Here is a 24,760-nt window from a genome sequence, read left to right as displayed (position 1 = left end):
CCTCAAGTTCTACCTGTATCCAATATAGCTTTCTATTACCACACCTCCAGCTCACCCTACTTCCCATTTTGGTCCATCATTTGGACACTAATTATGACACACTGTTGGGAGAGCTGTCTCCTGCTAAACAATAAAGCTTTAACAGTAATTTATCTACTGATAAAGTTGTTCTTGCCTGTTTCTYGAGTGGGACATAAGGAATTCTATGAAAATTTGTAACTAAACAGAAGAGAGAAATCCCGTTAGGGACTCAACTGTTATTCTTCTGTCAGATTTGGCTGAAAATAGCTAGAAACTAGAAGATGAAAACTAAGATTGTGTAATCATATATACTTCATTTTCCTAAGAAACTAGGCTAAAATCTTGCTTTCTAGATAATTCATCTATAACTCTTTCTCCTTTTTCTCCCCATAATAAAAATACGTTAACATTGTCATGTAGATTTCTCTTGAGAAATCTTTTGTTTAGAAGAGACTATGATCTAAAGAGAAAAGATGACTTCTAGCCATCTTGGTACAAAGGAATAGAACAAAACAAGAGTCATCAAGAAGATGAAGAAGAAGCTCACATCCTCAAAACAGGAAACTTTGAAAGAGTTGTTTCTACTGGACTACATGCACAACTGCTGCACAGAGAGGTAGAAGTTGCAGAGCAGATGTGAATCTCTCTACCTCTTCTTTCTTGTTCACAGTTTCCATTTGATTGAAAAGTGAACAAAGCAGGTGGTTTTTCAYGTTTTTACAGCGAGCAGATGACCCATAGCTCTAGGAAACAAGCACATGTATCAATAAAGACTCTGCAGGTGGTGACTTCCCAGAGAAGATCAGAGGTAGTAGCTGATGCATCAGATGGTTAAAAAGACAGTTTTCCTAAATCAAGCACTGAATGAAGAAACCAAATCCACTGCATGATGTTTACAAACAAGAATGAAGTGATTTGCAAATCCCAGATATTGATATAGAAACAAGCCAAATAAACTGTTTGTCTTCCTGCAGACTTCACCTTGAGTAAGAACCTGCAAGAGAACACTACTATGTTCATGCAGAACCTGATATACAAAAGTTTTGCTATACTGCCTGACACTTGCACACTCTTCTGATGTTTTAATGTCTCCTAGAGAGACAGATAAACATGTATCCTACCGTTAGGATACAGAAAGACCAGAAAGGGACTAGTGAGAAAATAGTCCAGCAATCTTTCCAGTACACAGACTCGGCTCATTGAAGGGCATTCCATGATACTTCAGTTGCAGCAAGCAATCCAGACTCTGTGGTCTCAAAGCCTGTACCTAATCTAAGCTGTATTGGGTCACACAAACGGCTTGCCTGTTTGTTTAAAGAGAAGGAGCGTTGTGGACAGTGTCCTGCTTGCAGCAAATATTTATACAAGGAACAATCTCTCCCCAAATTATTCCCCAAGGCAGAATCCATAGCCATCAATTATAGCGACAGGGTTTCTGGCTGAAATATTTGCCCTTGGTTTTACAAGACCAGCTCTAGGTAATCCAAGAAGTCATTAGGCATTTTGTAAGCATTCTGGGTTTTGAATGCAGCTGACTCAAAGCCCGGAGCAAATTCAGAAATTATTTCAGAATTTCCCCCAGGCAGAGCACAGGGAAACAAGCAGAGTCTGCACTGTTGAGAAGGGAAGAAGAGGGAATCAAGCAGAGGAAAAGAGGAAAAGGAAAAAAAAAAAAAAGCACAAGGAGGAAAAGCAAAAAAAAAAGCGGGGGAGGAAAAGGAAAAAAAGCCGCACTGTAACTTCTGGATTTTGTCTGTATTTGTCATTTTTGGCTGTATTTTCTTCAGACAGAACAGTTCCTTCAATATTGATGTGATCACAGAGGAACAGGAAAAGTCCAAAGTTAAATTTGGGAGGGATCCCAGAAAACTACTTCACAGACTCGCCACAAACGCCAAGACAAGCTCTTTTTGTGAGTTTGTTTGAAACAGTGCTCCCAGGTGAGATGCTAGGTATCCATCCTGTCACAGCTACCCGGTCCAGACCTGAGCCAGCCAACGTGGGGCTTGTCCCAGCAACCACGGGAGAGACTGTGTCCATCTGTGTACACGTTCCCTAGCACTACAGCCCACAGCTGCAGCCTCTCCTTCGATAGCCGGCTGATTCTGTCTTACATCGGCAACGAATTTGTAAAGACTGGGGTATCTCACAGAAATTTTAATGCTAAAAATCCCCAGGGGAACAGCTAGAGTGACTTACTGGATAGAATCCATCTTGAGTCTTTAGGAGGAAACAATAAATTGGTCTTGACCTTTCTAAATCCAGGATGGTCCTGTTCCAGATAGGATCATTTCCTGATTATGAAACACACTGAGTAGAAGGTTAAGAAACTTATGTCAGAATCTCACAGCAGTATCTGGAATGACAGGAGAGAAAAAAATTCTCCTTAGTCCCCTGTCTAACAATTCAGGACACTGAAACGTGCTGAATGGAAATTTAGTGGAAAAAAGAAAACAAAAAGAATATTCTAAAAGACAGAATAATGGAATTAATTCAAGACTGCATTCTGCAGCTGTGCACTAAGTCACTGCCATCAACATGCACATTTCTTTTTTTAATGTAAAAAAAAAAAAAAAAAAAAATCGAAGCAACTCTCTCAGCCAGGCTGAGATCCATACCCAGAGATGAGACACGCACACGGTTATGACATGACCAGAGTAACAACCCGTGGACTCACTCTGTTTGACACTACTTTTATATGATTTCCTCCTCAGTACAACCTGGCAGGTGCTTTCATAGGAGAAGAAACTTAAGTGGTAAGATCAAGCAGACACTGGTTTATTAACWTATTTCATAGAGACAATTCTATTTTTAAGACCATTTGAGTTTTAACTGCTAGGAAATTGCAGTCTTTAATTTTGCCCTTATTTAATTATCAGCTTTTACAGGGAGCAAGGAGTAATTTTAACAGAGGTCAAAAAGTGAACAGACAACTAGATTTTTCGAGATGCTGAGGTACATAATGTGATTCAAAAATGACCTTAGTGGGTTAGATACCTAGCTGCCATTAAAATTCGTGAGAGGTAGGCATCCAGACCACTTAGACACACATGAACACTAGCTCCCTACCCACCTCTGTCTTACTGAGATCTCTGTTTTGCCTTCAGAAAAACAGATACATTCAGAAAGCCTTTTTTTTCCCTTTCACATATTGTCCGTACCCCAGCTTCCTGTTAAAACACATCCCCACCTGGTAATTTAATAAATATGACAGTTTCTCTCTTTCAGGCATATAATTTAATTTTGGATTTCAGTGTGGATACTCAGTTGAGGATCAGGCTCACTAGCTCTTCTCTGTGCTCAAAGCTGACTCAGATCAATGCTCGCCAGATTTTCTAGCTGAATAATTTAAAAACAGGGACATTAAAAAAAAAAAAAAAGATTTTCCAATTTCCTTTCCTTGCAGTCGGTCGATACAGCACGCCGTTCTCTGGGAGGCACCTCCATGAGAGCGGGCTCCACGACCAGCACCCTTTCCTGAAGGGAAACCCAGTGCTCTTCCATCACTCTGCTGCAACACACTGAACCACTTTTTGGAGCACGGTGGGAAGGTGAGAGTCCTACTGAACCCTGGGAAGTAAGAGAAGGGTAATACAACCCGGTTCATACGGGCTGCCCAGGCTGGAGGAGGTGGGCCTGTTCCCACCTTACCCTGTTGAGCCATCATGTTAGACCAAGAGCAGTAATTGGGCTCCGGCGCAGGCGTCTTTGGTTAAGGGGTTTCATGTTGTTCACTCCCACACGCTGACCTTGAAACTGTCTATCAAGYTTGCAATTCTACGAGAAACTCAGCCTAAGAGAGAAATCATCGGTGCTTCTATGAGAACCCTATTTCCTTTTGCTCCTTCTACTTCAAAGATACAAAAACTGATCTATACTGAGCGGTCCATAAAGAAAAACAAACATTGCATTTATGAAGCGTATTTTTATAATCAGGAATATCATGCATGTCATTGAGAGTAGAAGGTAGAAGAAATGCTAAATCAATTCAAAAATAACAGAGAAAGTTATTTTTTTCTTAAAGAGCTAACAAAGTCCATAGAACAAGATTTATAGGGRATAATAAATAAGTTTGAAGCAGTAGTAAAAAATAATGCCACCCAGACAAATACCTTCAGTATTGACCCACAAAATACTTTAAAATTTCTATGCAAGAAACACATTCTAAGCAAAACTTTTTTTTTTTTTTTGAATAMATTCAATCTCCATTACCTAGTTTTCAAGAGATGCTTATTTTATTCCTAACTTGACTCTATAAGCCTCTGCAGGACAATCTATTTACATGATAAAATGCAAGCCAGCACACTATAAAAAGTTAATACRCATCAAACCTAAGAGTTATGTCAAGCAAAATTACTTAGAAGGGTTCTAAGGTGGTTTCTTTCCTGAGGGGTATGGAGGGAGGGTTGTGCCTGTTTCTTTTTTATTTTCTATTTGGAGTATGTGTGCATCTATTTCCAAGTAATAGACTGAAATATCACTTTACAACAAAAATATCAATTTTTGGTATTATTTTAATAATAAAAATATTTAAAAACCCTTAAGTTGATCTTATTTCTTTGCAAGAAACAAAAAAATTAACAGCATGCAAAAATTTAGATTAATAGGAAAAAAATACAGGCATTAGCTGATAGCATGTAAAAATTYAGAAAGCTTCCAAGTGTTTTCAGCTAGGCACAAAAATGCTGTTAATGATTAGCTGCATAACAAGAGATTTATCTCTGTCTTTTCTTTTCTTTTTTTTTTCTCGTTTCGTGCTGCAAAGGGAACACATCCATATTGCAGGTCCCTCTGTGCCATTCTTAGGCCACTTTCAGGCAGATTGAGAAAAGCTGGAAAGTAAACACAGGTGTTTTAAAACTGGAGCCGCTGTCACGGACAACCACAAACACCCTTAACTCTGATGTGGCAACGCCTCTTTCCCGCCCTCTCTCTCGCTCCTTTTTTTTTCCTTTTTTTTTTTTTTTTTTTTAAGAGCATTGCCCCAAAAGAACATGTCAAATGTTTCACCTTTCACCACCTCAAAATAACTTGCAGCTTACAGCATTGTTTGGCAAATCTCAAGCAAACAGATCATTTTTTCACTCCTTTTCAGATGTAGCCAATTACAGATCAGTCACACAAAGTAAAAGCCATTCTATTTCTAATTATTTTATTTGCAGCGCAAGTCTGCCGATTTACCTGCGAGCACCATGTTTCAAGTTGAGCATTTCCTTCCTCAGAAATAATTCAGAGTGCTTGTTTTCAYGATTCAGGTTCAACCAAAAAAACAGCTAGGAGATTTTGCAATAACTAAACAAGAGAGTTAATCCTGGGGATAAGAGAATAAAAAAAAAACCCCAAACAAAACACTCAATCCCCTAAACCTAACGAACAAACCTTGGGGTTTTTTTTGACCGTTGTGCAAGAACACATGCAAAACCGAGAAAGCATTAGCTTGTAAATTAGCTGTTCCAGGAAACGGCACATCCCTTCGAACAGCCACAAAGAAGTACTGACTAGCTAAAGAAAAAGTATGAAAAACAAAAGCAATACAAATCCCTGGCAATTATGGAGTCTCCACACATGCAGCTGATGTAAAGGGGGGGGGGGGGAAGAAAAGACAAAAGTAATCATTTAACAGAACAAAAATAGCTCCTGACAGTTACTACTGCATTCTCCAAAACTGGTAAACTAAACAGAGATGGTTTTGCTTGGCCTGAAACCAACAGCCCTAGCAACACCTCAGACTGCATATCTGGTTCATAATCTAAATATCAAAACCAAGATACAACAGATAAAAATTCCTGAAATTTTATATTCAAAACTGTGTGACCTTCGCACCTATACCAGCAATGGATGTGTTGCAAACATATAGTATTGTTGAAAAGATAGTGCCCAAAATCAGATATTATTTATATTAAAGGATGATGTTTTCCTATCAGTCTCAGCCACCAGATTCCAGAGCGATTTTCTTTTTGACATAGATGCTTACCCAGCCCGTATGAAAAAAAAAAAAAAAAAAAAAACAGATGCCAGACTGTGTCCTCTGCTGGAAGTTAAACAAACATGAACTACTACGCAAGATAGCACTCATGCATACATTTATTTATGTTAGGGCACAAGCAGGATTTTTCCTTTTTCTAGATTTTGTTTGGCAYGGTATAGGGTCAGTATTACTTCTGAGAAGATCTGCCTGAAGAGCCTGGAGCCTCCCCGTCCCCTACTAACGTCACTGAGCATTCAAAAACGTTCACTGCTATTTCACACAACAGGCCTCAAAAGATGACTTGCAAAATTAAACTTCAAGTTAAAAAAAAAAAAGCAATTATTTATTTTAGGCCATTTAAACTTGTTTTTGAAGAAAACTATGAACTATTTTGTCTRTGTTACTAAAAGTCTGACCGATAATACATTCAAAGCCTTATTACAGATAACCAACAGAATATAATTGTAATGAACGTTAAGCACCAAATTTCTGTCATTAGTCAGTGTCACTCTGTGCTGTGCATTTGCTAACAAATACTTCAAAGAAATCACACATGCAAACATGCTKCTTAATCTACATATGTTAAGCCATAGCAACAAAACCCATAAAAAGCAAGCGTATTCGCCATTTAGTCTGACTTCTTGCTATTTCTGGCCTCTGCATTTTGCACACATGACCAGAAAAAACACACTGCTGAGCTACTATAGAAAACGGACAAATTAGAACAATATTGGGTATAAATTAGCCTGGTTATTGGTTTGTATTAAAAATAGTTTTCCATTAACGTAGGAAGGATTTATGCTTTAATAGAATAATACAAAGCAATAAAGCTTTATTTGATGCATTAAAAAAAGTGTGCTAACACACCATGGGAAAAAAGCATTGAACATCTTGATGACAGTAATTCAGAGAGTTAAAAAAATAGAAACATTTTTTGAAATAGCCCTTTCAAGTGCAGTAATTTTACCCCATTGAAAGAAGCAGCAATAACGACGATATTTGCTTGCAGATCTGTGGAGCCTCAGAAAGCCCGCTAACAAACTGGAGGCAGGAAAACTTTCTCAAACTACCAACTACCTTACACGCAGCAATGGATTTATCCCTCAGCACTATATCGACTTCCTGGCCAAAAGCTAATTTCTCACTCCTCCAGCCTTTCGATTCAGCGTTATTACTCAGTCAGACAAGCAGCAGATCTTTGCYGTAAGAAACCTGAACGCAGCTTCCGAGAGCTGGGGGGCTGAGGACGAGTCGGGCGCACCCCGTCTTGCGCGTTTCTTGCGCGACACCTTTGCAAACAGYTTTTTTCCTACGCATCTTCAGAGAACTGGCAGGAGATACGCAGGARAACACTGAAAAATAGTACTAAACTTTAACTGAGAAAAATGATTTTGGTAAATGAAACAGACAAATTCAGAAGGCGATTTCATCTTTTAAGAAACGAATAAAAAATACCCGTAAGCAACAGACTAAAAATGGAGCCCCGATTCCGCGAGTCTTACTCCTACGAATAATACGTGCTCACAGAAGTAGCTTCTTGCTTAAGGCTTACTGGATTAAGCCTCAGTTTGTGAAAATGTTGTTTCTGGACTGAGACCTGCTATTCTAAGTTTCAGGCTGGAATGATGTTTTCAGCATGTCAGCTCGTAAGCCTTAAAGACAGGGGTCAGAATGGAAACAATGTCAGGGTGTGAAATACGCTGTTGTTGCTACAGCATCSATTCTGCTTGGTAATTTTTTTCAAATTACTAAAGAAAGGAAGCATGAAGTCTGATGTCATTTTCTTCAAACATAAACACATCTCAGCAAGACTGCAAGTCTTTTTTTCCTAAAGAACAACTCAAAAAACAAAAATATGAGAAGCAGACATTCCTTTCTGAGCACAAAGTTAATAAAACATTTGGGAAGTAGACATGATAAAATTGGAGTTTGAAGGTGCATGCAGCTCTGCCCTGATTTAAATTTGACAGCACTTGTCAAAAGATGTTAAAAATTGTTTTGTGGTCCGAGAAGTCACTCAGCAAGAATAATTTTTAAGCAGCTTTCCTTTTTGTTTCAGTTAAAATTAAAATCCATGCTGTCTAATCCTTGGAGTCAATCTGTAATTAAGGGGATTTGAAGAGAGACCACGCACTGCATTAATGATAAAATTTAATATCTGTTTTAATACTCTAACATAAGAAAAAACCCCAAGCAACATACAAAAAAAGCAATCACATTCCTATTTTATGTGAATACAGCACATATACACCATTACTATGTCTAGTAACAATGCTATATTTGATGTCAGCTTTTTTGTTTATACACCAAATGTTTCAGGATTTAGCATCTACACAGCTTAAAACTGCATCTGCTTGAAAGTTGGCACACCGATCTAATAGGCTAGATAAACAGATTTAATTTTATCTAGTTTGGAAAATGAGTATTTTTGTTGTTCACATTCACATTGGTAGCAGTTCTAAATGGAAGTGGCTATCAGCACCATTCCCAAGATTTCAGCTGGTTCTTCTCTCTCCCTCAACATCTAAGGCAATTAGAGCTCAACGGTGAGAAAGAGGAACAGATAACCAATTCAAACCAATTCATTTCATTTGATAATTTGTTACATCAATATATATCTAGTGTTTTAAAATATTCAAAAATATTACAAAAAACTGCTCTTCAAAATATTTGGAACGCTAAGTCTCCATTCTAGACTACACAGTATTTTTCCAAGGAAAAGTTTGAGGTCTCTGTCTCTGCAAAATGCAGCTAGGTGGCACCAAGTAGTGTCCTCACACCGTTCACTCTGTTGTTTGACAGTAGAGGCAACCACAGTTCCATTTTTTTAAGCTAAGACCTGTATAAATAGTTTCATCCTTTTAGGGTATGGGATAAAGGATTAAACGAGGTATTTTACACGATTCACTCAGTAAGGACAATGTAGAAGTACAGGTGCTCTTAATGAGATTTAAGATGGAAAGATTTTGAAGTGATACGATGTTTATCAGTGAGACAGGATAACTGATTCTTTCAATGCAGACATTAGAGATTTCTCTTATTAAAATGTTTTCTAGCATGAGCTTTTCCGAAAGTTCCAGTGAAGCGTTAAGGGATTCTTACCAGATCTCCTGGTACCACGTAAGATGCACAGCTCCTGCAAAARAGTTTACAGAGCATTTCCACTGGTCTCTGAGTACTGCTATAACAGCTCAGGTGTCTGGCACAGCACCTCTAAGATTTGACAGATTTGAGACAGAGGTCCATTAAAATTTAAGTGCACGTGGAGTTCACAAGCTTCTAAATCAAACAAGAAAGGCTTCACCTCTCCTCGAGGTCTAGGTCTTCTAGTAGTAACCACTGAAGTCAGCAGGACTGTTCTCCAGCAGATTCCCCACTGCGTACGTTCACCGACACAGGGCCCAGTCTGCAAGATTAGCTTCAGTATCTGAATGCCTGAGCCAAAGGATGTTTTTATACAGAGAGCATTGGAAATTGTACTGATGCAAGTTCTCTCCATTTTTCAAAATGTGTGGCCAAGTTATGTTTTAAGAAAGAACCCTCTGTGCAAGTCACAGTGRTAACACCTTAATAATCCTTCAGTGTAACAGGTATATAATGTAAAAAAAAAAAAATACAAAAAACAAAAAACAAAACAAAAAAACAAAGAAGCATTGAAATAATCACCTTAACTGTGATTCAACCTTCTGACACAAGGAAATCGCAAATTTATGAAACTGAATAAAATCTGAGTATATTTAGTAAGAACAGGTGTCATCTTATTCAGTTTTAAGTAGAAAATCAATTTTGGAGGAGGAAAAATCCAGTATCAACCAATACAGATCAGTAAATGAAGTCCCAGCAGGATTCTTTATATATTGAATTTCAGTACAAAATGACATTATGGTCCTTGAATTTAATTTGAAATTGCAAATTTAGCTGCTTAGCAGCTTAACACAATTACCAATTCACATTAATATCATGTTCAGAAAATGTGACACACTTATTTACTATGCACCATAGTGTTTGCTACTTTACTTCCCCATTCAAAGTTCAAAGGCAGTTCTTTCTTCATTTCACCTTTCTGTTGCTTTTTTTGTAYGATATATTTACCTTTCCATTCATGAAGGCTGAATTTTTGCAGTAACAATACAGCTGAACTATATTTTGGAGGCATAACGAATTGAAGTTTTAAATGCTGTATTTTACAGGAGARATCAGACCTTCTTTGAGATACCAGACCTTTTCAATCTTCTTTAAAGATATATCTAATACATACTGAGTTGAAATCTTAATGTACTGACTACTACTACTGATGTGACCCTTACTTTGTACCCTTGAAGTCTCATAAACAATAAAAAGCAAAGTTAATTATTTCATATGCCAAAATTCTACCTGTGCTTGTATTAATCAGTAAAGGTAATATTAATAGACTTTTGGAATAAGTAGAGCACAAGTGGGCTTGCACAGTTATTTTACAGTTACAGGAAACTCAGAATTACTGAATTACACTTTCAAATTTACTACTCAAATCCTAAACTATAACTTGCTCTAAAGCTTACTCAGAGAAAAGCAAGAGTCGAGCCAGTCCATAATCTCATTACAGAAACTGTGAAGATCTACTGGAAGAGAGATGAGGAATATTTTACTTCGTAAAGCTTACTTTCAAGGCTAAAAATAAAAAGATCAAAACAGATTCAAGTCCATTAGCTCCTTCTGCTCTTCAGGCATTCCCCTCATGCCACGTATCTGCCAGGGCAGAAGTACACATCTACTGCATGCAAGGAGCACATCTCTTCCTCCTAGAAACCCAAGTGAGTGCACAGCAGAATCCTCCTTTCCTTTACACCTCCACCCTGCCCCACACACAGCATCAGGATTTTGTTCCTCTTTATAAGAAAAAAATTGAGTTTTCAACAGCCTCTAACTGATCTAGGAGCATAAGTTTCTTGCTATCACAGGTACATTTCTGCACCCGATCAAATAAATGGATGRAAATTAAAGTGGAGGAAATGCGAATCCTGTCTCCTCTAAGTAAACAATGGCTGAGCACAAAAACTGCAAATTCTGAATACAGGCTCTTTTGACACATCTTTTTTTCTCATTTTTGATTCTGTGATTAATTCTAAAATCTTCTAAAAAGGCTTCTCAGCTGAGAAGGAAAAGATTTTCAAATCACACTAGAAAGACAGTAAGAGTAAACACGTAGTGTCCTGGGGCTTCTGAGCCAAGGCTAGTCTGCATCCTTGAGATCGTATTAAGGACTCAGATTTTCAGCATCCTCTTTTGCCATCTCTCTCCACGCTCTACACAAAGCCATACCTTAATAAGATCAATGCATGCAAAATCTTCGTAAGGGGCTCTCCACTTCAGAAGAGAAACCTGGATAAAATTTCACACTCAAAGTCCAAAGATTCCTTTTTAGCAAATAGGTAAAACACAGAAATATTTATTCTGACCCTCTATATTATCCCTGGTCTCCTCTACCCACAACCTAAAGAAGATTCTATTAATCCTGTGAGGCCTTTTAGATAAGAAGGTCACGGATGGGTCAGAGCAAGACCTTTGCTGTTTAATGCTCCTGTAGAGCTTGCCTTTTGCACAAAGGCTTAGACTACCACCTTTTACGCATTTTATTGTAGGACAACTAACTGACATGTCATCAAGCATTCAGATTCAAGATTTTGTTTATAGCTGCTGCTCAGACTAAAGAGGAGCCTTTTTATGTGCATCATATAAAACAAAAGATATACAGTAAGACACTGAAAAGTGATTGGAAATTAGCGTCTATGACACTTCTCTGCATGTGTGAACGAAAGATTTTATATGCATAAAAGCAAGTTTTAGGAAATAAAAAAATAGCACCTAACAACATCACTCTGCTTCTTTATTCATTACATCTGATATATTGTCTCAGCATCATTTAAGAAATGGAAAAATTGTGCTTGGCAAAATATTGTTTTGTATTTGCTTTATTATGGCACTATATTGATAAACGTTGAAAATTAYGCTAGCATAAGCTTTAAGATTTGATGTTGGGAACATTTCCCATATTCTTTCATGTAAAGCTAGGGAGGCTGKTCACTTAAACTGTAGGCTAGGTTTTTAAGTAAGAGCTTAAGGACACTGTTATTAACAGAAACTAATGGTAAGGACTTATCTAAACATTGCAGAAAATGACTTCAACTTTAGAGTCTCTTAACAGAGTTTGGAAATTCGTTTTATATATATATATGTATATATACATACTTTATAACACACACACACACACGTTATATTTGTTTTATAGGAGGGAGTCCTAGTTTTCTGTTGGTAGGTCTGATGCATCAGATTTTTCTCTGCCATTGATTTATAATTAGATTAACATATACCCTTCACTCTTGACACATGTAATCCTAAAATGAAACTCCATACYAAACGGAAAGAGAAAAAATGCTTATATCTGTTTGAATGTCAGCTATGAGACACCTGGTCAGTTGCTGCAAAGGTTCATAGTAGTACTTATATTGATATATTATTGGACAGAATGAAAGAAACACGAACCCATGATTGGAGTGACAACCCCTACTACTGGCGGTGGTCACAAGGTTTATCATTCTAGTTTAGTAATTTTTTTTTTTTGAAAAAAGTAAATACCAGAGTAGAATAGTGYGCAACAGACACCTTCCTAGATGGTCACAGGATGCTTGTACAGTTTGTAGCATCTTCTGGAACTTCAGAAGATCTATTTTTTTCAGGATACATATTCCTGGAATATATATCTGAGATCCGTCCCAAATCCACAAAGAACAAAGAAAAATACTCATAAAGTCAATATGAGATGTGCAGATGCACAATTAAAGATGATTGAGTGAAAAAAAAATGGAAGACAGGCCTGTTAATAGAAAGTTTGTGGTCACAGAAGCCTATTACCATGAAAGAGATTATGCTTTACACMCCAAAGTGACGACATAGAAGCAATCTAGGTGACTGTGAGAATGATGATCCAAATTCAGAGTAAGTCGAAACCAAAATAYTGCACACTAAGAACATGCTGCACTCATCAGAAATAATCTTTTTGCTAACTGGAGGTAGTAACAGTGACTGATTTCATGGGAAGACCATTTCTATCTATGAAATGGAGGCCAAAAAACTCCATTTTTTGGAGATCCAGCCAACAAGTGTGAATAATCACATCATCCCCAATGACAACGGGACATTTCTAGTATGCACAGACAGCTTGTTGATGGGTRACATTGTCATGGGTAATCTGGTGGCAAAGACAGATTTGAAAGCCATCAAATGAAAATCAACAGACCTCCAAGGAAGTTTTAGTAGAGCAGATGAAAGTTGACATCAAATACAAAGTGTGAATGAATAGTAGATTCCTAAATGTTTAGAACTGAATCAAAGTTCAATTAATCCATCTGCTTTGGTCAGAAACCTTCAGCATCTGTTAACTGGATAGAAGGAAGACTTAAGCTCATCAGGCAAGGTGAAAAGACTCTTTTAGCTATCGTTCAGTATATTAAGGCACATTTGGTGCCATTCTTGTGCAGCTGTCAACCTGAAGAATACTCAGACTGAGTAAAATATACAATGATCTAGACAAGTATAATTAATTAGMTGGCTACAGCTCTTCTGAGGATCATTTTCAAGATAAATGTTGTGCTGCCAGCAAACATTAACTCTCCCCCACACATTGCTTTGCTTTGAACCAATTTTGGYAGACCTGAGGTCACAACAGGTGAAGAAGAATCACTGCTTGGTCTCCTTTCATTTGAATGACTATATGAAAGTCATTAAGGCTTTTCGTAAGTGTCGTCTAAAACACAATTAATGACTGTAGTAAAATATAAAAATAGTAYGCTGAACTGAAATTTGCATAGAAGAGACAAGATTTCAACTTCTCAGTTTCCTATACCTGGTTCAGGCAAGTTTCCCTGGATTACAGGAGTATAAGAAAAGTGCATGGCTCTGTCAGGAAAARAATCAGATGCTTTCTAGTCAGAGATCAGCTCTAAGCTTATTAAAACTAAGCTCTAGAATCCACTAAAAGTAAAAGCAATACTATTATGACTTATTTTTTTGCAGATAAGGGCCACAGTTAAAAGCACTTTATTCCATAGCCTATATTGTACATCTAAATAAAAAGAATATTCCATGCTTTTCATCAGGAGCTAACATTTTAAACTTCATTTTCAAGCTTGTTTAATGTTTTTAAGCTCATTACGGCACCAAATTCTTCTGTGATTGTGCTCTTCATGGATGATTGGTTGAATACTCAGCTAGATTTGTTCTTGTGGCTGCTGAAGCCAAGCAGATATGGAAAAATGGTTTCCACGCTAAGAATCTTGGAATGCCTGGGATTTAAAACAGAGCTTCACACAATTTATGAAGGGCATCAGGGACTTCTTAATTTAAGCATTCCAGAGTGGCTTTTTCATAGGCATCATCACTGGAACTAGCGAGCTGCTACGCATTAYAGATTTCCTGCCCCAACATGTTTTTTATGTCAGCAGAAAGTAGATGACATCAGCTATACATGCTTTGCGACACCCAGCGATGCACCTACTCTGGAGAAATCTCTGACGGGTTCTTGCCTCTAACTCCAAATTTATGATCTTCTTGATACAACGACAGAAACATGGAGGATTAATTCTACAGAAAATCACAGCTAATAAGACTAGTTAATCAGAAAAACAACAAAAAAATAGCCATTCATAGCCAAAGATTAACATCCTAACAGCTCTGAAGAAGATGAATAACCTTTGCAAGTTCTAATGACATCATGCTTGGCTAGAGCAAACTCATTAAGTCATTAAAGGGCACCCAATTTGTGTATCATCATGGAACAGCCTTTCCTCCACTTTAAGAGTTTGGCTTGAAAGTAAATTAGTATGTCTCTTCGGTGGTTAAGGCAGATTAATAGTTGCTTTAAAAAGAACGTAGTGCCCAATTCAAAATTAAATCATAGGCCTGTGGGGGAGGGGAATAAAAAAAAAAAAAACAAAACCCCACTTCTGCGTATGTTGCATTCAAATCCAGTTAAAAAATTTCCATTAATTTTCATATTAAGTTATTGGTTTCACAAGACTTATTTCTATTTTTTTTTTCAATACAGCAAACAGGACATTCAAACTGGCAAAACCTTTGTTCTTCTTTATAAGAACATTACTTAAAACTCTGTATTCAAATACTATACATGACAAAGCCACCAGTAACAAAATGATCCACAATGATATTTGAATACTGATGAAAACCAGCAATTCTTGAACTTTTCTATGTTTAATTGAATCAGTTATTTCAGTATAATGTGGGAATACATTTATCAGAATCAGTAGAGACCAAATGTTAATTATGAAGGCCAAGCACAAATGAATAATCTTACATATAGACCCTGACACATTAGAACTGCAAAGTACTCTGTAGATCTTATTTTATGAAAACGTACTAAGAGCACAAATGTATAGGCCCTTAGGAAGCAATTATCCCTAAAAGATTTAGACATAATTCAATCTGAAATATTATAAGAGATTTTTTAAAATGGTTTCAGACAGAAGGGGATTATTTTTACTTTAAGTATGGAAATAGAGGCCCACATTCTTCACTCTGTGACCTCTGTATTGTCCTGGGCATTACTTGGGTGGGGGGGGGAGATTTGAAATCAACCTTTTCATTCAATTAATATAATCCTCTATGACAATAAGAATATTAATAAATAGGAACACCAACTTGGCATTGTGGGACCAAATCACCGTCACTGCATGGAATGCTCTATTCAATAAATTCATTAAAAACGTGAATTTTAAATCCCATAGTACTAATATGCATGGCAGAGATTAGTTAAGACAAGCTATCTGACCAAACACATGGAGATGCTATACTGTATACTAAGATGAAATTGCATAGCATGTGGGTATACAGCATGCCCTGTGTACCATGCATTTYATTTGACACGATCCTCAGGTGTGACACAGGTACTAAAAGAATGTTAAAAAAGAAAAGCATGTATGAGAGCTTACATCATCTTTGTGATCTGGCCAATTTACTGCCAGCACTATTTAAACCAGAACCCTATGAAGGGCTTACACTTCTAAAAATCATTGCAGGAGTTAAGATTACACAGCCATTCCACATCACAGAGTGCAAAGCATCCAACAGCAGTTAGTACAGCAGAATATATACACAGAAAATGATTGACACCCTCCCTATGGAATCAGAAACCMCATTATATTATCTGTCATGCCTTCTAAATAAAAGAGAAATTGTTAGGTGGGTTAGAGACTTCTGAAAGCATCCAAGTACTCCGCAATTCCTTGCTTTCCTCTTTCAAGTGCTCCTTCACACTGTAATCTGCAGGTAACCTCAAAAGTTTTCTAAACCAGTGTAAAAACGGGAAAGTTTGTTAATCCATTACCTGTTCTTTCTTAACTCTCCACCATGTTACTTTGGCCATGATACTAGCACCCTCAAAGACCTTTGCTTGGATGCCATAGACACCATTCTCTAGAGTACTCTTATTAACCACTACTTATTTAAATTTTACCAATGTTTGTAAAACTCACTGCAGGGAGAATAGTACTATCCATAGGGTGGTTACCCCCCCCTCCTCGGAAATGCATCCAGGGCATCCCTCCCATGAAGGGTCCCTCGTAGACGTGTATCTGCAGGAACATGTCTTGACTGAGTGTTTAGATTTTTTTCATCAGCACTACTCTGCAGGTTTTTCTCCTTTCCTCTTCCCCTGTTGATCGGTTACAAATAATCAATACCCTGCAAAAAGAGTTGTGTAAAGTAGTTACAGTCTCTGCTTCTTAGGGCAACKCTCCCACAGCTAAAAGCTGTCTCTCTCCGCTGCTTTCCCCTAGTCAGACGTCTACGCGCTGCTCATGTCTCAAACAAGAGTGGCCGCAGCTCTGAGAGTCAATATAACTAAAATTAAACCTGAAAGTTTGTAGTTTATCTTAACTATTGCACCATATCATGGGTGGAGTGAAACAGGTTACTTGGGTATTGCGGTCTTATAATTTTTATTCTTTCTGAGCAACTCACTGCTGTAAGAAAGATGATTTTAAAAAGTAAGAACGACAATTCCCAACAGGTTATTGTTTAAGTGTGTTTTAGGACCCCAGAGAGGCAACGATCGCAGCTTTTATCACAGACTTTTATACCACCCTTAATCTGGCTGATCCTGATTACTCTCCTTTGGTTAAGATTGTAAGTATCCTTACACCACATCTGACATTTACCCTTCCATTACTCTTTGAAGCAAATCTACAGCATCAAATTTCTAATTTGTCATCTTTATCACAATATACTTTTACCACTTCACTGTAGCACATCTTTCACTAACGTGGACTGATTGGACAACACCAACAAAGCTTAAGAGACTAGGGAAAATCAAAGTTTTTTTATTGCTAAAAAAAAAATCTCCTAATATAATCTATGCTAGATGGACAAAGACTGACTACATGGGCTCCCTCTCCAAGACAGGTGTTTACAGCCGAATTAACGGTATATAGTACAGTTTCCAATTTGCATGCAGAGGTCATTAAAGTAAATGCAGTATTCTGGATACACCGAAAACAAAAATAGTTGTGCTGATACTTTACTCTGCCCTGGAGAGACAAATTGCCTGTCACATTTCTCTGAAAACGATCAGACGACCCAGAGGACGATCTGGAGCCGCCAGGAGTGGATTCTTCGGTCTGTACACGCACTCGGTGCGCGGCACAGATTTACGATAGCTACTAAGAGCGCATGAGAGGTAGGACGAGGTAGCTAGGAGTAAGAGGATTTCACAGAAGAGGCACGTGCCAAGATAYCAGAGGGAACTGCCTGCCAGTAAGACAGGAAAGCGCTCTTAGAGGGAGCTCTGCTGCTAGCAGCAGCAAGCCGGCCAGCGGAGAGCCGGCCCCGCGGGGCGCGCGTTGCGCCGAGTCCCAGAAAGCGCCGACAGCGCTTCCGCCCCGCTCGCCCGGCTGCGCGGTACAGGAGCTGACGGGCTCTCCATTTAAAGGGATGCTTTACGCGAACCAGTCAAGACCACTGCTCRTACGCTGTATGTCAAAGCCAACTACTATTGCCGACGTTTCAGATGGGTATTTTCCTATTTTAAAGGTCAAGAATTCAACGCAACCAACCAGCATTTTAAGAAGTACTCGGAGGGATCTGTCCTCACTGAAGACAACAGCAATATAAACTGAGACAAACCCCACAGGCTTTAGTATTAAAGTATGACTACCAAAAACTGAAAAGCATTCCTTTCTTCCTCCCCAGACTCTCATCTCCAAGAGAGCACGACCAGTTAACCTCTAATTTTGAAAAAACAAAAAATGCCTGTGACAGGCCGGGCAGAAATTAGTTTATTTAAAGAAAAGGGGCTAGCAGAGTAATACCAGGTTTAGAATTAAATCACTCTAAACCATTAAGTCACTTCTTGCTCTGAAAGCATTATGTCAGACAATATTAAATGCAAAAAGCGTAATTTCAACAAAATATTGCTGTTTTCCCACAGAAAGACTATGTGCATAACATTTGCAGTCTCATAGAAAAAATAAATCAGCACGAAATTAATCAAAGAAAAAAATATATTTAAAATAGTTTGGCCATGCCTGGCAAATACTTTTAATGATACCACATTCAAAAATTCTATTCCCATGATCAGAAATAGTCCTGGAATGTTTATGACCTGATTTCCAGTCATTGGAGGATGGGTTCCTCTCAGTATTGCACACCTGATTTTGCAATACTCAGCAGAGATTTTAATGGTAGTTACAAGCCCATGGAACATACAGCATTTGCGTGACGTGCAGCACCTTTCAGTTTATTCATTATTCTTTTTTTTTCCTSAGAAATGTCAAGCTATAAAGCAGTCGCCTTAATTCCTGCAATTTGCATCGATCAAGTCATTGCACTAATACTGATGTTTTCCTAATTATAAAAAGGAGGCAGAGGAAAATCTGCCTATAAATGAGATTCATTTGGATCCTACTGCCTGAATCAAACAGTTTTAAAATTACAACACTCCATCAACAGAGTAGATTCGCCTGAATTTATATTGTCTCTCTACTACTCATAAAAGAGATTTTTTAAAAATGTAGCACTTGAATATGCATACATGATGCTTACATATCTTATTTGGGACTTTCTCTTATTCTGACTCATGATGGGCTTGCTCATTATACAGCTATCAATTCCACTGATGTTACAATACCAATTTCTCAACCCAAAGCAGGAGTAACCTGTCACTTTACACTGTCCTTTCTCTGTCTCTCTCCCTCCTCTTTACTCATTTTTATTCTTATTGACAAGACTTAYCATTCCTCTTCCCAATTCCAACTAGCTACTCTTTTGCAAATAGTAGTATCAACTATGTGGTCACTAGTAGTATAGGTCAACAACGTTATTAATATAGCACACACTGCTAGCAGCAGATCAAACAGCCACACTTTAAAATATTAGTTTTGTGAAAGTACCATGAAGTAAATAACAGCTGGTTTTTTTACATTATGAAATGCAATATTGCAAGGACAGGCTCCAAGAATTTAGTGTTAATTACTACAACACAGCCCAATAATATGGAGGATACATTATTTTTTTCTTGTTGTTTTCATACACAAAATAAAATAATACCATAACAGAAGGGTGCTGTATCTGTGTTTAAAGAAGGGGTTGTTGGCAAACACCATAGCTCACTTCTGCTGAAATGTACACAACTGATATATGCAGCCCAGAAAGCTGGCACCAGGGGCTTACAACCTTAATTTGCCTGCAAGAAGGAATGGAGATTTACCTTCAGAGCACGTTCTTGATTGTTTTCAGCAGTCAGATGTCTCGTGTTGTTTGCTGAAGTCTGGTTCTGCTCTTTCAGATGATGAAGCTCCTGCTCCAGCCGTTTGCACTGCAACGAGGAAAGAATCCCATTAAGTAGAGAAGTGTGGGCATATTTTTTTCCAGGAAGCCAAATGAATTAACGTAAATAACTCCATCACTATTTCTGCATAGCAGAGAAAGCATCAGACAAAAGCAAGTTACGATCCAAAAGCTTTGGATATCTTTGTATGTGCATCATTATGCAGTTTTTTCCCAATACAACCGTATGCCAAAAAAGCCCTAAATTCCGTATCAGATAAAGACATTTTATAAAACATTTTAAGAAGTATTAAAAATTATTAAAATTATTAAAAATTATTACAAAGATATTGGGATTAAATAGCTCTCCTAGTTATGTCAGTGTAAAGCCAGATTTTCGCTTTCATTTATTAAGTAAGTATTTATTAAGTAAGTAGAAATAAAGAAAGTATATGTATGCCTTTAAAAAGCAAGCAAATTAAAGACCTTCCTCCCAAATTCAGAACACACCACTGTATTAGAAAAATATACATGTAAATTTTATACTTATATTTTTCATACTAAGAGATTACTCTAATTCCCAAGCACACACCATATCTTTGGAGAAAAGAAGTTTTAAGATTCTTTTGATTTAAATATTTAACTGAAAGACAAAGAAKGAAAAATTTAACATTTGCTATTGCGTGCACATGCATACATATATAGTTACTGCTGTCAGCTGAACATGTATTCTAAAGAACAGGGATCTGCAAACGGTTAGCTAAATCATACTGCAGTTTTTACAGTAACCATAAAATGCTGTGCCCACTTACCCTGTTTCAAAGAGCTAAACTCACTGCCAGTTTAAATTAGTTGTCAGCAGACAATTATTGTCTTGCCAACAAAAAAATTTTGCTGCACAAAAAGAAAATAAGGGAAAACAGGAAGATGCATGAGAAAAACTGTTAGATGGGAATAATGAAAAGAACATGGGAAAAAAACAGGACAATACAAAAGAAAATATTGAAACAGAGGCCAGGTTGCACCATGAGCAGCATGCGCAAGAATCTTATTCTGCTCTCCGTTTCACTCCTCCGAGGAGAGGACCATGAAATAACCCCTGGCTACGGGACTCCGGTACCCCACAGGCAGATGCAGCACGTAGGATAACGACGCAAGACGAGCGGCGCGGAGCCGGCAGGCCTATCCATCCAGCCAACCTGGGCACGACGACCTTCGCATCAATTGGTAGCATACCTTAATTTACTTTCAATTTCATCAAAAGTGYTGGTATCTGAAAAAAACTGGGCATGCGGAAGTGGCGTATTGCTTGAAGCCGTTTGGAGGATATCAGAGAGAAAGGGCGACCTAATTTGACCTTCGCACACGAGTGTCTCGCTTTGCGAGGAACAGTGCTTTGACAGAAGAGGTCTCCAATGAATCATGAACCAAACTGTATGTATTCCCAGCTGTCTAGGAAATAAGATCTTAAAATGTCTTGTTTGTGAAAGCATTATAATAACACTCTTACATGTTAACACTTGATCTGCCTTATAAAACTGTTGTGGACTATAAAATTTTTGTATGTGAACTATTTTTTAACATGAAAAATAGTATTCTATAAACATTTTTTTTCTTTTTACAAGGGTCCAAAAATTTCTGTGTAATCTTCCTATAGAGAAAAGAGTTTTAAAAATCGAGTTTTAAACAATGCAGCCCTTCTATTCATTTCAGCCAACATTTTTTGAATTCTGTGTCATTGGTTGTTAGCAAGGTCCAGTAAAAATAGATGTTCTTTAAAAGAACATGTGTTTTTATTGGTTCCCTCCCGGGCTCCAAGAAGCCAGCAGCCTCAAGTAAGAAACTGGATTTCCTTCTGAAAACATATAAAAATACTTTCTGGAGCACAGTGAAGAGAAGACATCATCCAATTCAGCACTGACAAAAAGGACATGTCAGATGGATCCTTTCAAGAAAGCTAAGAGCTGAAGGAAGTATTTCATTTTAAATATTATAAATATCTAAATCCTTTTATCTCGAACTTGTGAAAATTCATACTCAGCAAACGTTCAAATATAATCCTCCTGAAGTCAGAGACAAATTAAAATATTTTTACAGCAACACAGGTTGCTTAAATGTTCTGATCTGAGGTATAATTGTGCACTCAGAGGGAACTTTCCATGAACTTAATACTCTCGAAAGATGGCACGGTAATTCAGAAAATTGTTTCTTCACTTCAGATACTTTGAGTACTTTAAAGAATATGAAAGCAGCGTGGATGGATGTCAAGGAGCACACACTTTGACCACAGCCCGAAGACTCAGCTAAGGAAAGGGTATTAGAGCCTCAGGAACGGCAGCATGTCACTCTGTAAAGGTTTCACACAGCGACCCACCAAGGATCAGCTTCGTCACGTAGACGACTGCACGCAGCGTCCTGCCGCCGGAGAAGCAGTACTAAGAAACAAACACATCCCCTCTTCTCTCTCAAACCCTGATGTTTGTTCTCCTCTCTGAATATGCATTTTCCTTCTAAAAACTCCCCATCTAACTTAGCCTCATTCACGTTACACAACCTGCTTGCCAGACAGTSATTCTCTTTAAGCCTACGCCAAGTATTCTTCAAGCTATCATCAGYGCCCATTTGTACAATTTTCATTACAGCATCATCCGTTCCCAACTACAGGCACTCATTTTCCCTCTTTTTCCGTACTTGCATGGTGCAACCCAACCGCACCGTTCTAAAAGCAGCAGTCCTTCCAAACAGAGACTCCCATRCCCTGCACAGGACATACCACGAGCYGCTAAGGCACAAAACAAAAAGCAAAGCAAGCAACAGGCCCCAAAGATACGAGATTCAGAAAGAAAAAGGAAAAGATAGCAAGCACAGCTGTTCTTCCCCCCTTCTCGTTTAAACCATTAGGCTATTAGTGAGCCCTATGACTATTTTCGCTAGCTAACGTGATTCATCGGAATGAGGACCTTAGAGAAAGGCACCAGATCAGCCCGCGATAGCTGCCGATGACCTTCTGTGACAAGGCAGGTGCAAGGCTCAAGAATGCCAAGGAAACTGGGAGACACTGATGAAAAGGTCAAGAATGGAACCAGAAGAAAACCATGGAGTGAAGTCCTTGAAGCTTACCCAGGAAGAGATTGTTAAAAGAGGGTCCTAGCTGCAGGTACATGAAAGGAGCCAAGACGGTTTAGAATGAATTGAGTATTTTAGAAGATAGAAAAATCAATGCACATAACCACTTAATAGTGTTTGGCCTTCACTAGAAAATGAGGTTGCATTAACATATCAAACATAACTTTAGCACTTGTATAAACAAACCATTTTTAACATGCTCCCAGCTTATCAGCATTTTCTTCCTCAACTTGTACCTACAACATGTTAATATGGTGCTATGGTGCCTGGCATGTCTGCACAGACTCACTTTTTGATCATTATTTAACATGATTCTTCAGTAATGTTTTCTAACAGTAAACGGTTTCAGCAAAGACTTTCTACAAGAGTAAAGAAAAATCTGCAAATAATTGGAGAAATAACATTAGAGAAAAAGAATACAACAAAGTGGTAACATTCGGGGGGGGGGAGGCGGAACCCTCACAACCATTTGGTAATCATCCAGTTTAATGTTTATATGAAGATAATACCCAACATGAAGACAAGGTCCCACACAGAAGCATATTTAACTCCGAGTTGCTGAAGTCAAGTTGCTCGTACGCTTTGAAACAGACATAGGTGTCCTGAGTTTCATTCCATGGAGCTGGACAGTAATACTGAGCACATTACTATTTTTCTTTTAATTTCAGTGAAAATTTGTTCTAGAGAAAAATAGAGTACTGTAACACTCATTGGCTGAGGAAGCAACAGAATAGCTGGGCGACTGCAAAACAAGCAGAAAATAACAGAGAATTGTAATACCTACTTACAACAAATGCAGTTTTCACAGCTACATAATCCTGTTATAAGTAATATTAAAAGCAAATATAGATGTAAAGTGCAATGTTTTCCATAGTCTTTCATTAATAGGAATTAAAACTAACCGCTTCAGAAGTTATGGCAAAATGCTGGGGGAGGGGAGCGGAAAGCCAACACATTACATATGCTAGAAAAAGACAAATTTATTTGTCTGTTAATACAGATTTGAGGGTCGAAGTTTAATGAAATTAATGTACCAGGACTAAAACAAAGCCAAATTCTGCACTGTCTTCTTTCATTAATTCTGAATTACATTCTGTTGTTAATGTTATCTCAGTATGTCTAATCCAATTAAAACATACAAAAGATCATATTTTATGAAAACACATTCATTCATAGGTGGAACAGATTCTGTAGTCCTTGTCAAAACCCACAATCTTGTAAATTCAACCTGCACGAATACACAAGACTCCATTGATGAGACTGCTTAAAAAAAATAAAAAGGAAAGGGAACAAAAGGCGGGTGTGTAGGTGGAGGCACTGCTACAGGCTTTCCCTGTGCCAGGGCTCTTTCCTGAAGCCTGGACCACAGGCGGTGAGGGGGGTCAGAGCGATGAGGTGGGTGGACTTTTGTTTGGATCCGACMCAATTCAGTTAGTCTCACGCAGCCTCTGTGCATTGACAGCCGATCCTGTAGATACCTGCAGCCCCTCACAAAAGCAAGACAGCATTCGATAGCTTAATTCTCTCATCGAATTTAAAGCTAATACGTTTTTATCTAAGTCGGACAAAAATCAAAAGTGAGTGCAGAGTCGCTCACCTTGGGTCAGGTGGTGCAAAATTACTTGATTGTGCATCASAGCCTCTACTTTAAGCAGCAAATAAGCCATTACATCCTGTGTGGAGTTTTATTCACGAAGACCTTGCTTAACTGGCATCTCAGTTAGGGAAAAATAAAATAAACTAGTTCCTACTAAATAAACTGGGAAAAAGGTTTCTCTCCTGTAAATTATGGTAAAGTAGGAGTTTATTTGAATGGAAGAAGATGAAATA

At 38.0% G+C, this 24,760-nt stretch overlaps 1 protein-coding gene across 1 annotated transcript in view; it reads right to left on the bottom strand.

Annotated features, from left to right (window-relative positions):
• Positions 1-24,760, bottom strand: part of MIPOL1 (mirror-image polydactyly 1) — a 189,430-nt gene that overhangs the window by 77,050 nt on the left and 87,620 nt on the right. The window contains exon 10 of the mRNA XM_085301717.1: positions 19,746-19,853. Coding sequence (XP_085157843.1) covers positions 19,746-19,853 — 108 coding nt within the window. The remainder of the gene's footprint in view (positions 1-19,745; positions 19,854-24,760) is intronic.

This window comes from Rhea americana, unplaced genomic scaffold (assembly GCF_003343005.1).
Source record: "Rhea americana isolate MKP2758 unplaced genomic scaffold, rheAme1 scaffold_18, whole genome shotgun sequence".
In the NCBI taxonomy this organism is placed as follows: Eukaryota; Metazoa; Chordata; class Aves; order Rheiformes; family Rheidae; genus Rhea; species Rhea americana.
This window is presented reverse-complemented; position numbering and strand designations above follow the sequence as displayed.